At 40.8% G+C, this 17,592-nt stretch overlaps 1 protein-coding gene across 8 annotated transcripts in view; it reads left to right on the top strand.

Moving 5' to 3' along the window:
* eml1 (EMAP like 1) overlaps nt 1–17,592 on the top strand; it is a 51,344-nt gene that overhangs the window by 13,543 nt on the left and 20,209 nt on the right. The window contains exon 1 of one of the 8 annotated variants that reach the window (XM_019277115.2): nt 15,031–15,118. The exons of the other annotated variants lie outside the window; for them this stretch is intronic. Within the exon in view, the coding sequence (XP_019132660.2) occupies nt 15,085–15,118 (34 nt within the window). The 5' untranslated portion in view covers nt 15,031–15,084. Of the gene's footprint in view, nt 1–15,030; nt 15,119–17,592 lie in introns of those variants that run through there. 8 annotated transcript variants of the gene reach the window in all.

Below are 17,592 nucleotides of genomic sequence, written 5' to 3' on the forward strand. Positions count from 1 at the left end.
TTATGGGCGGGAGAGGGGGGTGACTCAGGGAAGAAGTAAAGCAGCATGACACATCAGTATGACATCAGTTTAGGATTTATTTCCAAGAAGCTGTAGTTGAAAAAGTAAACATGTGCACAGTGCATGCTCAAAAAGATCTTATAGTGCTCCAACATTTCAGGATTTTTCCAACTATATTTTACATTTGAATGAAGCTCAGTTTGTTGATACCATCACTGCCTGCATACTGACAAACTACAGTTACAGAGCCCCGTACACAAAGGGGATTATCCTGAGCACAATAACCGGCTACTACTGTGGCAAAGGGACTTTGAACCAGCCTGAAATGCTGTTTTGAGCTTCACTGATCCAATAAAGATCAAATTAAATGTTTCAGAAGACTCACCTTTCATCTCCCTCATTGTTTTTAATGTACCACCTAACATTTTTCAGTATGCTCTTAGCAGTTACAGTGACTGCGGCTGTTAGCGAGCATAAGCCTTGTTGTTGAAGCATAGAGTAACCTATAATTGCCGTTGGTGGATAATGAAATAATCAATAAAATTTACTGCGCTGTGTAAGCAGTAGCAGTCGATGGGGATAGGGGAAGCACTTGTCCAGCAGAGCAAATCATAGATGTGAAATTACAAAGAGGTATCTCCCACTGTGGACGCCTTTCAGGCATGACAGATGAGGTGAAACCAGTGAAAAGCTTTTATCCCGTATAGATTTCCCTCATTAAATTTATAGAAATCACAAAGGAGCAGCTGCAGACAAAGAGAGAAGCTTTTAGTTGAGTCATAGATCATGCAAAAGTGAAAGTTGTCTATGCTTTTATATATTCAGTGTAGAGAAGAGAGGTATGACTGTTTTCCTGCACCTGGGTGGATTCCCTTAATACATTAGGTCAATAAATGACTTTAGTTATAAGGAAGTAGCAATAAGTAACAAGGGTGAGGTGTTAGATTGAATATGTTTCTTGGTTTGCTGGTTATAAAACATCACAGAATATGTGCCGATTTCTGATAAGCTGAAATAAAGAGATAAGGAATAGATATGCACTTTGTCTACTCACATGTAGCTATCTGTGCTAAGGATAACAACTGAAGTGGGTCGGTTGGACTGACCTGAAAAACAGGTGTAGCAGTTGTTCACAGTATCAGAATAGCTCCATGACTTCATCTGAGGAAACAACCGACCTTTAAAAATCTCAGAAATTACAGTGCGGTGGCAGGTACAGCATTTCATTACCGCGGTATACTGTATACGTGTCACCCTTGAGGCTCAGTGGTTCGGTGACAGGTGGGAGAAGTTTAGTGTCAGAGCGGTTCAGTATGCAGAGAGACTGTAACTGCGACTTTACCCACAGGTCTGGAGAATCCTACCTAACTTTGTCCTTCACTTAACTTAACTCCTAAGTGTCTTTTTTTTTTTAAGATTCCCACCTTCTTCTTCATGTCATGTCATGACCAGCAACCAGTGGGAGAGCCTGCGAGTTGTCTGACGAGGCGAGGTTGTTTGTAATCCCTCATAATGTCATGTTTCCTCTCTGAGAGAAAGCTCATGAAATGAAGACATGCTGCTCGGGAGATGTTGCCAGGGATTTTCCAACCTCCAAACTCCCTGAATTTTCTCTATTTCCTTCACTCACACAAAACTCAAACGCACTTCCCTGCAACGGCAAGGGAGCGGCGCCTTGTTCGTTGTTTGAAAGTCTATTGGAGCTACAGTGGATGTGTTTGTCTCTGTTTATCTGTGCAGGGCCTGTAGGCCAAAGTGACATCATACTTCTCTGTTGCAGCCGTCCAGCTGAACTCAGATCCGCTCAAAGCTAAAGTCAATGATGTCATTCATTCTCCCTCTCTCCCTCTCTCTCTCTCTCTCTCTCTCTCTCTCTCTCTCTCTCTCTCGGCCCGTGTGTTGTGGAGCATCCAACCAGACTAATGTTCAGAGACTAGGTCAGCTAAACTACAGAAACACGCACAGGCTACATGCTTTGTCCTCAGGAGGTCATCACTAGCTCTAACTAAAAATTAGCCCCATTAGACTTACAGACAGAAACGGGCTTTTTGTCTGGTTCTGGAGAAAAGGACACTTTTCATTGGATTAGTCCGTGTTGTGCGCCCAGTAATTAAATTGCTGTTGTTTTTTTACCGATTTACGATTGTTCACAGTTGTTCATTTCAAAGGAAAGGAAAGTTACCGTCACATTAAAGGACCATCCTGGTTGTTGTCTCTACTTTGCCTGCTGTTACATTACAATCAACCATTATCCAAAGGCCTGATTGATTTATATTCACCTCACAAATAATAACCTTTTTTTGTGCAATATGCCTGAAACCTGAATTCAGATGACAGTACCGACTTTTCTTTCTGCACTGTCTGCTTGTTGCTCAACTTCTCTCTTCGAATTCACAACATGAAAGAAATTCTTTTTGACTCCCAAATGTCAGATGTTGGAGCATCTGACATGCAAAGGAGTGTTTTCAACGTCAGCTCCTTGTTCAGTCTCACTAGACTGTTACTCTATCAATCATTTATTGTTTTATTTCTACCACATTTTATAAAATCATTCCACCATTTTGATGTTTGAATGTCTCAACAACTACTGGATTGATTGATTGATTGATTGATTGATTGATTGATTGATTGATTGATTGATTGATTGATTGATTGATTGATTGATATAACACATTCAAATACTTTGGTTCATTACCACATACACGCAAAACCAGAGACAGTCCCATCGGTGCCAGCTGTTCTTTGTGTTTAGTACTAATTAGCGAATGTTAGCATGTTTACACACAAAACAAACATGATGAACGGGATAATTATTATCTGTTTACCATCAGCATGTTGGCATGGTCACTGTGACTTTGTTACTTTGCTGACGTTAGCATTTTGCTCATAATACACACAGTGGTTACACCCAGCCACCTGCTAACATGGCTGTAGATTAAAAAGTGTTCTTAAAGTCTCTCGATTGATTGTAGTCATTTCAGCTCTGATCTCATATCACAGCAAAGCTGCAAGCTGCAACCTTTTTAGAGTTTCTCTAAAAAGCTTTGAAAGCTCAAGCTTTGGACAGTGATTGTCTTTTATGAAATATTAGCTAAAACATGCACAATCATTACAGCAAAAACATTAATGTGATTCCTTGTTCATTGTCTCCTGGTACACCAAAAGCTCCTGCTTAATAAGTAAATCTGTTAATAAGTAAATCCGGCTCACTTACGGTGCTGTAACACTGACGACCACACGATCATGTTCATCCTAACAAATCCATTTCCCTGCATTCATTAGTGAGATTTGGTCTTTTACCTTTTGAACTAATGATGTCTGCTCAGATTTGGATCAAACATCCATTTATCTCTGCACTCCACACTCATGCTGTACACCCACACCATGCAGCTCTCACAGGGAAGAGGGAGACAGAGAAATCAGAAGCAAAGACACAGCAAAGTCAGAGCATTGTAAAGAAAGGAAGGAAGGTTGAATCCGTGGGAGTGCAGATGCATTGGGCAGACGGAGAGGGGAAATTAATAAAGATGGAGGCTCGTTTGATGTTTGTCGGAGGGACTTTGATGCACAGTGGAGGTGACAGGACTCCATCTAGTCTCCACCTCTTCTTGGCTGCGCATCTTTGGATATCTGCATCCAAACCCTGACTGATGATGGCACGTGTTGAAGGATTAGGATTAAAGCCCCGCTCACGTTACCAAGCACAGCAGCCAAGGACAGAGACGGAGGCGTATGTGTTTGACTAAGTTTGACTTTTGATTTCTTTAGTTTAGAGGCTACACTTCGAACAGTATCAATAGAGTCTTTATTTGATTTTATTAATTTATTATTGTTAGTGTGGACCTGGTTTAAATACTTTCTAAAGGGAGGGATCAAAGTATTTTGTAATATGTTTTCCAGGGAAAATTAAATCCACATGCACTGACTTATAGTCACCGGAAGATCTACTCCTCTTCCTCATTTGAACCTCTTTTACATGATCTATCAATACCTAGTAAAACCTGCTGGCACTCTGATATTTCCTCCTCAGTGCATAAAAATGTCAGTAGAGAAACAGCGAGAGAAGGCGGTATTAGGAAATGATGTGTCTCTGCCATTATTCATGTGTAACTGTACCTAAGTACCAGAGCAGCAGTTAAATAAATATCGACCTGAATGGGGATAACTTATCCACTGCTGCTGATTCATTTAAAGGTTGTCATTGATTTCCTATTGCTGTATCAGTGAGAGCACACACCGCTCTCTATTTCTTGTTTTTATCTCCCTCGGTGTTGCTGGATTTCTTCCATTTTTAACACTCTGACTCTTTCTGTCCTTCACCTTGCTTTACTTTCCTCTTCCTTTAAGCTCTCTTCGTTTTCCTTCCCCTCCACACCTCATCCCTACGTCAGACTCTCTCACGCTCCTTGTTTGATCTTGTGCGAGTGCCCCAAGTGGAGCTCAGAGTGCTTTTCTGTTTTTGTGTTTCATCTCCAGACAGATATTGAGCGGGGTGGTTTGGGCTAGTCACGAGTCTCGCTGCTCCCCCCTTTAACTCCTTATCTCCCTCACTTCTCCTGATAAGGGTTTCGCCGTGCACTTTCTCTTTCATGCTGATGAATAGCGAGCCATGAGCTTCTATAACACAGAGTTACACAGAGTGACTGAGTGTGTGCTCATTAAACGTCTATATTAAGTGTGTGCAGTAGACTACGGCAGCAGATACCCCACGACTCCGGCTCTGTGGTGGAGGTGTCTAAAATAGCAGATCCTGTCCTGCAGGAGAGTCAAGCTGAGTGTGTGTGTTTGTGTGTGTGTGTGTGTGTGTGTGTGTGTGTGCGCATGTGTGTTTGGGAGAGCAGATTTGTGGGTCTTCTCTTGTTGCCAGTTGAGAAATGATGCCAGTTACATAACAAAAGCAGTCCGGTATCCATGTAGTTCCCTCCAGTCTGGTAACTTGCTCCCTTCATGAATCTTGTAAGTAGGGCATTCAGCACAGTGCATACATACTCTGTACAGAGAAAAAATGATCTGCATCGTGGCTGTGTTGTATGCTATTTGCATAGAGGCCACAGGCCAGGAGGATCGTATTGAGCCAGGATCAAATGATACAGAATAGCAGGTTGTCAGTTTAGCAGAAATTTACAGCCCCAGTAATAAAGGTCAGTTATCTATATGCAGAGTAATATATGTATGGACAGACTGATATATTTACGGCTAATTCTACCCCACAAATCTATATTGGGGTATATAGGGTTATAATCTGCTTACTAAACTAAGATATCATGATAATATATAATGTGTTAGGACTGCAACCAATGATTATTCTTTTATTATAAGTTTTAAAAATGGGCCCTGAGCCAAAGTTGACCAGAATACAAAGATATTCTGTTTTTCTAACTTCGAAAAATAAAGAACATTTTCACATTTGAGAAGTTTTAAGCAGAGGATTTTCTTCTTTTTACTTGAAATGATTATTGTATATAAAAAAAAAGTGGCAAGTTTATTTTCTCTGGATCAAACAATGAACAATGAATCGAGTCATCTTTTCTACTCTCTAATGTGTGGAGGCAGCTGTGGGTGCAGCTCTTGCACAATTGAAATTCACATCTGAGTCATGATATTTGAGCTCTGTAACAAAATTGCTGTTGTTGTTTCTCATTTTTTAGAGCTGAATGCATCTTTAACTATTGCAGTAAAGTAGAGGTGGACCGAACTGTCAACATTGCAATATATAAAATATGTCTATCAATATTCTGGCAGCAGTCAGTGTCATAATATTTTCTGAGGCAGGGACTTTCTTTCTTTTTCTGCAGACATTGCACTTTTGCTTGATCTCAGCTGTCTATAAAACTGCCTTTAACAAGTATTTCTTCTTCTGTTTACACATATTTTGTTGGGTATAGTGTAGTAACCTTGTGATGCATTGCGTTTTATTCAGAAACAAGGTCAGAGTCAGTATGCTCGTGGAAATCGCCTCTTGGTGAGCCAGCGGGCAGGAGTTGCCATTTGTTGTATGAACTGAGCATTTCCACCCTCCTCTCCTCTCCCCTCTCTCTCTCTCTCTCGCTCTCCCTTTTTTTTTCTTCCTCCACTGACACACATTCACACAGCCTCATCCAATGACCCACTAAAACAATCAGGCATGTAAAGCAAGAGTGTGTGAGTTCTTGTGCTAAATATAATACTGACTCTGCGCATGTGTGTGTAACTAACGCTTTTGGCAGTCGAACATGAAAACGAGAAGCGCTCTCTGGTTATCTGTAAGGGTATTTGTATACGTGTGCGCCTGTCCATCTTCAAGTTCACTGTCTACGCGTGTGTGTGTGTGTGTGTGTGTGTGTATGTGTGTGTGCATAGCATCAAGGTCAGAAGAGGAGACATGCAGGCTGCATGAGTCCTTGAACAGGATGTCAGGGATGTGTAAAAATACCATGAAAGAGCCAGATACAGACTTGTGTAGGATGCTTTTACTCTGCATGGTAACACTAAATGTGGCTCACAGAGCGTTGGATTCTACCTGTGGGGGAGGGCGACTAGCAATAAATCACACAAGTCAGCAGAATCCCAGGGAGATGCCATTATTTTTAGTCTCCGCTTGATGCTCAAAGTATCACCAAAGCTATTCTGTCCAATCAGAGACACATTAAAAAAAAGGAAAACAGCAATTAAATCATGTGTTTTTACATTTGGATATGCTGTAAGGCGCTGTTAGGTATTCAAATGTGCCTCAGATTAGTATGCAAATGATTTCCAGCACAGATCATCACCAGTGTGTGTCTGTGTCAGGTATGTGTGTCTGCATTCATGTGTGTACATGCATATCTATGCATATGGCTGTCTCTGCATAAATCTCCCTTCTAATCGTCACCAAACTGTTTAAGATTAATTAAAGATTAATTAAATTACTGTGACAAGGTGAGCGTTGACTCGATTATATTTATGGTAATTATCTCTGAGAGTGCTGTCTCTAGTGGCCCTATGACCCATTGATTCGGTTGCTCCTCATCTTTAAAAGCAAGCCAGGATTTCATCTGGCCAGTTCTGATCTAAACAGATATAATTAACCTCTCGGTGCCCGTGGTGCAGCTCCCAGAGGCTGCACAGCACCCTAATTGGTCTCCTACATCTGCTGTTAATGGAAGAACCGAGGGGGAAGCCCTGGCTCTGCATGTGTGTGTGTTTGTGTGTGTCCATCATTGCATGTGTTCGTCTTGTTTGTAACAGATGGAGAGGGAAAAGTGGAGAATCCCATTAAAAATAGATTAATGAAGAAGACAGGTGCAGAGATGAGAGGAAAGAGGGCGGACAGTATTTGATTTGTTTCCCCCTCTATGGTCGTCAATTTGTCAGTTTCAATGAGGGGTCAAAGCTAAATCAAATAGTCCTTCTTTTGATTGACCGGATTTGTTTGTTTGAAACTAAATCACGTGTTTTAACTTACAATTCAGTGTGATTTCTTTCATCATAAATCAGTGGCACTAAATGTGAAGGTCAGAAGTTATGAGGCAGAAATGCGACACGATAAGAAATTACCGACCTCTCTCTTGACAGTAAAGAGCAATGCAGATCAGAATGTAAGATCTGTCACACTAAGAGTATAACTCGTTCCCCTTCAAAGGAAACTGTGTACAAAGATACTCATCGGTTTTAAACAATTTTAGATAAATGTCATGTCAGGCTACATCAAATTATATCAACATTAAGTTCACAGCTAAATATTGAACTTACAACATTGAAAACATTGAATACAAATTAATAAGTTAATATGTAAAATATATTTTCTTTAAAATTAAAAACCAGCCTATATTTAAAGGTCCAGTGTAGTGTCATCTAGTGGTGAAGTTGCAACCAACTGAATACCCCTCCACTCACCCTCTCTTTCTAAGCCTGAAGGGGAAAATATGGTAGGACATGTGAGCCTGCTTGTTGCTGATCTGCAGAGGGAGATCACAACCCGCACATCTGATTTCTCAGACAGGCGGTTCTTGTCTTGTTTTTATGCGTATCAGAGATGAGAGAACACATGTTGGGGACAAGCAGTAACACAGTGAACGCAGCAGTCAGTGATGGGTCTTGTCCGTTGAGCTGTTAGCTAACTAGTGTTCAGCCTGATTCTGTTTTGTTGGTCGGCTCAGCCTTATTCCTGTCGGACCGTATTGAGGGCTGAGCTGTATCATCAGTATTTCTTTGAGCTCTGTTTGTTCACCGTATCAAATCTTTCCATTGCTGCTCTGAAGGTCACTATTTATCTGACTGTTGAGCTCCTGAAAAAACTCCAGAGTTGGAAAGCATGCTGCCTTACTGACAACCATGGCATAACTGCATGCTATTCTGATAATATGGTAACATAAAACACAGCTCGTAGAAAGGACAATAAATTAACAATGACGTAATGAATCCCACTCTGTCTATACTTAAAGTCTGGACAACCAGCACTGACAGTCAGTTAAACCCAGGAGCTGCATAGACGCTGACATTGAGCTATGGGAAAAATTTAAATGATGACTCAAAATAAAACCCAAAATGATTTAAACCAACCAGAACTTAAATAGAACATGACTCCAACTACACAGACTCTCAAATGTACTTACAACAGCCACAGAAAGAAGACAGCCCAGTGACTTGCATGTTTGCATTTAATTTAATAAGTCAGTGAAGCAGAATACAAACATCCCACCTGCCTTAATCTATGTCTGCTGTTGTCACAGAGAGCAAAGAGAATGCAATGGAGCCTTGTGCAGGTTTATCAAGCAGAACATAGCTGGAGGTGACAGCCTCAGGTGTGTTTTCTGGGTCATGTCAAAGCTCTGCATGCAGAAGTAGACAATCACTAAAATAACTTACTCAGTGCGAGTGCTTTGGAGGTTTGAATTGAAGAGCCGATGAAAAATTAAATTAAAATCTGTTTTTAATAGTTCTCTTCCATCTAGTTGTTGAATGATCTCGTCTTCCAACAATGCCACTGTATGTTCTCTCCCCTCCAGATGGGAGATGTACGATTGGCTGATGTTCAGGATGGTGACAGTCTCTGGCACACAGACTCTGTGTATCTGTATTTGTGTGAGACCATTCTCACACCATGGAAATCTGGTTTCCCATAACAACACTGTTACTGGATGGAACAACACGAATGCACACACACACACTCACACTCACACGTATTGGAGAGAACAAGTGTCCCGCCTCCTGTTCCTTCCTGGCTGTTTGTTACTGAGGGACAAAGCCCTGTTTTATGTGGAGAAAGGTTGAGACTGAGAAAGAGGCTTGTGTCAGAGACCGGAGTCTCCGCCAAGCATGACTTAGTGCTTCTGTGGTTTCTTTCCTAAAAGTCACAGTATAAAGAAGAGTGTCTTTCTTCAGTCGTTTGTTACTTAGTATAGCTCTAACTCAGACAGAGATGTCATATAAAGTTCAAAGTCCGGTGTTTGGATGGTTATTGTTGCCATAACAACTGCACCCCTATTTGTGATGAGTTAGCAAAGAGCTCTGCTGTAATTCAGGGACTGGAGCGTCTGTTTATAGTTTTATGCTGTTATGAGAACAATGTAGAATATAACCAGACCTATATCTGCAAATCTGTTGGCTTTTTTTTTTTTTTTTTTTTTTTTTTTTTTGCAATGGTCTTTTTATTCATGATAGAATACATATAAGACAATCAATGCACAGGAAGAAAGTTTTTTGATTTTTTCATACAATATCCATAACACAACACAAGCCCTTACGTACTTAAACATCTACTGACAAAAAAAAAGAAAATAATAATATAAAAAAAGAAAAGTAAACAAAATAAAAGAAAAGAAGGGGGGGCACTACTCAGAAATTATTTCTGTTGGCTTTTTATACTGCCAGTCATCTGGCAAATATATGATGATTCATGTTGTCTGATCAGTCATCAGAGTCAAATAATAAATAATTAAACACTGTGTAACTTTTCTGTCTGATTTAAAATCATCTCGATGCCACACTGACTTGCAATCAGCTGATTTTGGTGAAACTGGATCATATTTTATGGAGAAACAGTTTTCTGCTTTCCCTCTGGTGTCCTCCATCTGCTTCAACTTAGCCAATGTTAACTAATGTTAGCTCAGTTCACTGCACAAGAGAAGTGTTAGTGTTTGGACCAGAGGAGTTTTAGACCACCCGGAAAGAGGAGGTTTTCAGGCCCGGGGCGTGGGCGATTGTTGACAGGGAGTGGAGTAATATTAGCTGGTTGCTATGCGTTGTGTTGTTGCACCTGTTTGATGTGAATACATGTATAATACTGTGGGCGCTAAATCATTAAAACACCAATTTCTACACAATGTTGCTGCTTGACCTTGTGTTTGTAATGAAACCGTTTTTCTTTGCTGTAACTAAATGTTGTTTAACTGAGCTTCAGTAATGTAACCTTGTCCAAAGTGAGCTTAGCCACATCAGCTTTGTTTGGCCCAGCAGAAAACTGAAAACTATGAGTCACTATTCTCGGAACTGTTCTTTTTCATCCCACCTGGGTTTCTAGGTTTGAAACCCTTTTTGTCACTGTCCACCTGATGAAAAAAAGTTATCTAAAGTGCATTAGAGGCTTTGACCTTTTCTGCATGCTGGCAGAGCTGCCGCATCATTTTCCGTGAATCCCTCATGCACAGGGAAACTATTTGAATCCATAATGGGAAAAAATATCAACAACAAGGTTTGATTTAATGAGAATCGTGAGGATTAAACCTTTAACCACATTATCTATGTACATTTTAATCCAAACTTTCATTCCCCATTATTGAAAACCCAGTATACTTTAATGGCTGCACTTTGCACACCACTACAAGGATATTTTCTGACTTCAACTACAGTTTAGCATATTGATGCTCCGAATATCCCACTGAAGTCTACATATCCTCCTAAACACTAAAGCCGCCACTGAAACTAATATGTCATTTGAGTGGGCAACAAAGAAACAGAGAATAAATATTAGAGAAAGACCGCCAAGCCCTCTTCATGTGTAATCCTCCAGTCTCTGTTTTTCCTCCCACAGTCAATTCATTTCCAGCCTTGTTTCAAACATCCACCCTACCACAGCTTCACAAGAGACAGACAAATAGAGAGAGAGGTTAAAGAGGTTAGAGACGGGGAGACGGAGAGAATACAAATCCAGCCTGCTGCTAAGCTCAAACCCCCTGAGTATAAGGATCACTAGCATTGAGCAAGATCTGTTCCACATATCCGGCATAATCCCTCCGCCACACCGTGAACACTTCCTCTTTGACAGAGAACAGTGTGTGTGTGTGTCAAAGTAGGGTGTGAAGTATTGGTGTATATATAGTATGTGTTCGAGTTATTCTGCCTCAGTGTGCCATGTCTTTCTACTCTCAACCCAACTCATTGATCTCTTTTTTTATTCACACTATCTCAGCAAGGCTTTAGACACTGCACCATGAGTCTTATACTTCAATTTTTAAAATTGTAAGACCATCTCTCCAGCTTTATTATTTCATTTGGTCTTCAACACCCTCCTTCTATATCATAACATATAGTCCTAAAGTATAGAGTTGCTCTTTTTTTTTTAAACTCATACAACTCATTCAACCATTATAAACTAAAAAAAGGCACATTAGAAATTTAGGAAAATCTGAATTTGATTCATAATACAACCCAAATTGACACATTTTTACTTTAAACTGAAAGAGGAAATTACAAATTGACACATTTTTACTTTAAACTGAAAGAGGAAATTACTTTTGGTCGAGACGTTTAGTGTGAGAGTGTGTGTAAAAGAGACATATCCTCTGTATGTGGGTAAAACATACCTTTATGACCCACCGTGCTCACTAAAATGATCATGTACAATGATTTGATTTTGGACGATTTAAAGGATTTTAATTAATTTAGCATTCTCTTGTCACCCTCACCAAAAACCTCCACTTCCCACCTAATAATTTGTGTACTTTCCCTGAGGACTCAGACAGACAGAGATGCTGATGGTGTTTATTTCATCATCTGATCATGCACTCAGGTTCTGCTCATGTATTTGTGGTTTTACACGCACAAACACACACCCCTGCGTCTCTGATGATTGCTCTGATGTGTGTGAGTGTCAGTGTGTGTGATGATGGGGAGGGGGGCTGTTCATTTGACCTGAGTTTGACCTCAGGAAGGATGTGGCTGATGGGAGGCAGGAAGGGTTTAACATGCTCGTAGAAGGACAGTATGATCTCTCGTGGGGGTCGTTTGGCCTCTCTTCATGCTCCTCTTTGACCCAGACACACACTCTTTATGGCGTGCACACACATTCACATCCCTCTGTCAGTGTTTGTTTGTGATTTTTTTCTCTCCCTGTCTGTCTGCCTCCTCTTTAATCCCCCTCTCAGGTCATGTGCGGGTTTCCCCTTCTCTGATCCACCTCTATCTATTTATAGCTCCTAAGCCCCGGGCCAGCAGGAGCCATCGGAGGCAGCTTGTGAACTAAGCGCCTGCCTCCCTAATCTGGCCAGTTCATTAGCTAATACACCTCCGTTAGGCCATCCACTGCTCGCTGCAGGTGACGCATGAGATTGATGATACTTTAAGTTACTTTTTCTTCTTCTCCAATCTCTAACGCAGCCGTTTTTTGCAATCTTTCATTCTGCTGACCTGTACCTGATGGATGATTTCAGTCACGCCGGCGGCAGACTTCCATTTTCTAAATGCTGCAATTTCAAGCACGACATTTTTCATGTCTTGTACTCTACATAATATCCAAATTCAGCATCAGACAACACACATATTACATTTTAGTGATGCTAGAAGGTGACTCTATGGCTATGCCTGTCGGTTCTCAGCAACTATTGAATGCATTGCTGTGACATTCATGGCCTCTGACTCCTGAGAGGATGTATCCTGAAGACTTCTCAAGAGTTTTTTGTCTAACGCCACCATGAGATCATGATAAATGTTGCTTTTAGTGAAAAGTTTTGACAACTACTTGATGGATTGCCATGAAATGCGGCACATAAATTATGAATTGACCTCTAGTCACTTTGGTTTAGGACCAAACACCTGCAAAACCAATGACGTACTCATAATCCTCAGCTGTACTTTGTGTTTAACCTTGCGAGGCAGCTGGACTCGCTAGGTCACATCTGCTGCAGTCGGGTTACTTTGTGTTTACTGCTAATTAGCAAATGGTAGTGGAAGGCAGATAGTGAAACAGTTAACTAGTCTGTAGACTCTCTTTATTATCGAGCTTATTCACCACCCCGCCTTCAGTCACTCTTTGTTCCCATCGTACTCCTTTGTCTGTCTCTAAATCACAACCTCCTTTACTACATGGCATGAAATTAAATCCTGCATGCCACTTGATTATGATTACGTCTGGACTTCGATTAGCGAAGCCAGCAGCAGATTGAAGTCAGGTTGCTTAATAAGTGTGACATTGGTCTTTGGAGAAATGGCTTTTCCTGAAGGCGCAGCAATGTTGCGGCAGCTGAATTGGCATTATGACAGCACGCCACCTGGCCATGTGCAATCATGTTATGAAATTAAACCCATTTGGCAAAGCTGCTGTTTGTTATCTGCATCCAGCAAGTGGATAGATGTGCCAGCAGTGTGGTATTGTTGCTAACGTTCTGTCTATGGAAAACAGGAATTGCTGTCATGATGTTGTGACAGGCTGTTTCCTGCAGCCTCTTGTTTCTTTCATCTGTTGGTTTTTCTGCAAACACTGGTTGTGGTTTTTCTAAAAACCCCCATTGTGGTGCAGCTTAACCTGGCCACTGAACTTTCCATCAAGTCAATTTAGTTTTATTGTTTGACTTCTCTGCACCGCTGAGTGAAAAGAAAATAGACATCAATCACTCTGGTTGTCAGTGTGCAGTACTCAAACACATGGTGAGACAGCTGGCATCATGACATTTCCTCACAGGGAATTTCCTTAACGTCATCTTCTGTTATTCCTTGAGTGTGTATTTATATTCACATCCTCCCCATGTGCGTTTATGTAGAATGTAGAAGTGCAAATCTATAAAGAAGAAAGCCATACAGCTCCAGATCGACACCGCCTGATGTAGATGCATGTTGCTCAAAATGTGAGAGTGCTTTCTTATTTACCTAGGGCTATTTTAGCCTTTTTACTCCTTTAGTGTATTGATCTCTATGGTTGATGAGAGTGCAGAAGGGGGGAAATGGGTCAGAGCATGTGTGCACGCTCCAGTGTTTATTATTGATGGCGATGAGGTCAGTAAATGACTCAGGAATAAGATAGAGATGAAAGTAGGGGCGGGGGTGGTTATTTTAGAGCAGGAAAAATGAACTGAAGGGCTCTTGTGCCTGTTTTCTATTTGCCCTTCATTGAGTCCCTGTGGTTCAAGTGATGGACAAGCACTTAAGCAGGCAGGTGGTCCTGCCAGAAAGACATTGCCCTGCAGAAGAAGGTAATAGGGAGCAGCGGTGTCACGATGCATTAGGAGTGAGCAGATAGATAGGCTCAGAGATCCGTCTCAGATTTGTGATCCAGCCACATATTGACCAGATAATGAAACTGGGACAGAAAAAGACAGTCAAGGAGAAGCTCTGACAGAGGAGACTGACAGAAATGAAGTAATTTAAAGCAGCCAGGCTGACAGGTGTGGCTACTGCACTGGAGCGTGAGGAGCTTGGTGGGGTGTAATGATCTGCTTTTGGGGGGCTGAAGAGAGACACGGGTGTCCAAGGGTGTATGTAGTGATGGATTTGTTGTTAAATGAAGATTGACATCTTACTGATATGGCTTCTCTGGACAGAGATCATGTGACCTGAACCCCAGAGACTGCTGTCACATCAAGAGCAAATTTAGACACATCAGTCACATCAGTGTCGGTATCGACACCCATACTTCTGCATGAAAACAAACGGCAAACTCCACTGACCTTTTCTGACTCTGAGCGTGTTATTGGGCGTTAACTTGCCCCAGAGATCTTAAACCAGAGAGCGGGGTGACAGACGGAGGATGTTAGTGCCGAGCCACAGAGTCACTGCTGTGACAGCCAGTCATTGTACCTCGACGACCGATGGTATCATGCTGCCATTGTGTCAGTGTTGGAAGCAGACCTGTAACAGATGCTGAACAGATAATAGAAGCTTTATCTCGGGATATTCACTCTGTGACATGTGAATATGAAGAAGGGCCGCTTCAAAGAAAGCATCTCAGGTGAGCAGAAAGTTATTAAGATATAGTTTTATCTCTGGAGGAGGCTTTGTCAGAAGAAGGAGTAAGATTGTCGTGATGAAATACATTTTTTTGATCCTTTGAGTAGAAATCTGTCTGTAAGTGAATGTATGAGAACATGAATTGAAGCTGACATATTTCTTATTTTATCTCACTGCTGGAAGTGTAATGTGTCAGAGTGTGCACCTGCAGCTTTCATCCATTTCTCCAGATGGGGAGCCAGAAACAGTATTTTAGTCAAATCTATGTCTGTATTGATTACAAAGAGACAGTAATGGCTGTGACTAAAGCAAAATAAAACAGGGCACTGGAGGACACCTTTGTGTGTGTGTGTGTGTGTGTGTGTGTGTGTGTATGCCTATATCTGGTGTGTTTCTGTGTGAATAATAATTGGTTGTCAGCCGTTTGAATCTGATCAGATTTCCATTTTCTGCTACATGCGTCAAATGTCTCATCTGCCTAATGCACTAATTTACCATCCTGTCTCATCGAGGGTCTCCCCGACTAAAACAATTCATAACCAGCTCTCTAATGGAATTTGTCCACTCGTAAACAAATCTGTGAAATTGCTTTTCTGGCGTGTTTGCCAAATAAATGAAATTGACCTTATTGGACCTCATGGGGTTATATACTTCTATATATTTATTGTGATGCATGAAGTGTGACAGTTACATTAATTCAATAATTATTTCACCCTCTAGACCCAACTACAATTTTCAAATGTTGCTACAGTTCACAGAGAACTGTCACTCAAATGAGCTCTATTTCCCAAGTTGTTTTAACTTTTTAAAAAAACACAACTTCCTCTTTAATTTATACTAAATATGTGGCATTTTTTTAGCTTTTTAAACATAATTTGATTCAACATCAGAAAGAAAAAAAAAGCACTAAAACAGTTGTAAATGGCTTTTTCCTTTATATAAACAAAGAACAATTTATATGTGGAAAAATGTGGATATGTGGATCCGTCTCCGGCAGTAGTTGGGAGTTGTTAAGTCCCGTTGTTCAACTCCATTCAGCTACTAACAAACAACAGTATGTGGTAGTATAAGTAGTGTCTTTGGCAACTTACATGAGAAAAGATGTTCGAATTTATGTAAAGTCAATTTAGTCAGTCCTCCCAACCGACTTTTTGGTGAACTGCCCCTGAAAACATCAACAAACAGTTTACTGGCCCGCTGTTTACTGATGGTGAACTCTGTCGCTTTACTCTATGCGCGGTGGGTCAGGATCTCCCTCACAACACAATGTTACAGCTTCCATAAGATTGTAAACCTCAGGATGCTTTGTTGGTGAAGCCATTTTTAGAATGACGGTGGAAAAAATCATAGATGATCAACGTAATGATGTATATTTCTGGTTCTGGTTATTGATGACAACTTCAACTATTGAATAATAGTAATACAGGATTTTTTTCCTCCGCACTCCAGGCACTATGGGGTGTAGAGGGTTAAACATCAAGAACCACATTTGTTAGATTGTCTGGTTGAAAATGTCTGACTGCTTGCTTTGGTTTTCTATCTGAATGTACTAAATGTTTGGCAATTTTTGCAGCAATTAAGAATTTTCCTAAAGAATTATGTGAAAAATGTGGTTGGTTTTTGGTTAATTATACACAACATAGTTGTTTCTTCCACGCTTGCTGTTCAGTTGGAAAGTCATATTTGTTAACAAGTTACTTTCAAGCTTTAAAGTTACAATATTAAATCTTCTGTTCCACGTGTGTGTAGAGTTTCTCTGATCCAGGGTGTCCTGAATCCCCCGAGCAGTCCTTGTTTATCTAAGAGATTCAGAGGCTCATCACACCACTTTGCTTTCAGCAGATCGTCTGAATTCACGCACATCTGACACTTTTCAGTGTGTTTGAAAAACTGTTGTACTTGATTGTTTGAGAATGTTATGTACAGAAGTCAAGCGTTTGCTCAGATTTCCATAATGTTAGCAGGCAGCTCGGATTCACAGAAGGAACACAGACTGTACATCTGCCTAATCACCAGATGCCTGCTCCCTAATGCATAATGCATCAGACTGTTATTGCAAGTCTGCAGGGAAAACACAGCACCGATTTACATTAATATTTCATCAAGCCACGGTGACATCAAAGTCTTAATGGAGGAGACCCTGCCTGTACATGTGTGTGTGCGTTGTCATTAATGAAGTGGACCCTGGCGGCCGGTGCTTGGCCTCGATTGGGGTGTCAGGTGGAGAGGTGAAAATAATGTGTTAAGTTTGTTTAAGCTCTAAAGAACAGAGAGACGTTAACAAACAGGCTCATGAATAAATAGAAAAGAAGTCGACTCTTTGAATCATGAAGGCAAAAGTTTTTACAGACAGTACCTGAAAGTCTAAAAGCATCAAAGTGGGATTATGGTTTGAAAGGAGTTTGCTGTTTGTACTTCATCCCTTGCTTCATCCTTTCTTTCTTTTTCTATTCTTTTGTTTGTCCCCATGTGCAT

The sequence above is a fragment of the Larimichthys crocea genome, chromosome XXIV (genome assembly GCF_000972845.2).
Source record: "Larimichthys crocea isolate SSNF chromosome XXIV, L_crocea_2.0, whole genome shotgun sequence".
Lineage (NCBI taxonomy): Eukaryota > Metazoa > Chordata > Actinopteri > Sciaenidae > Larimichthys > Larimichthys crocea.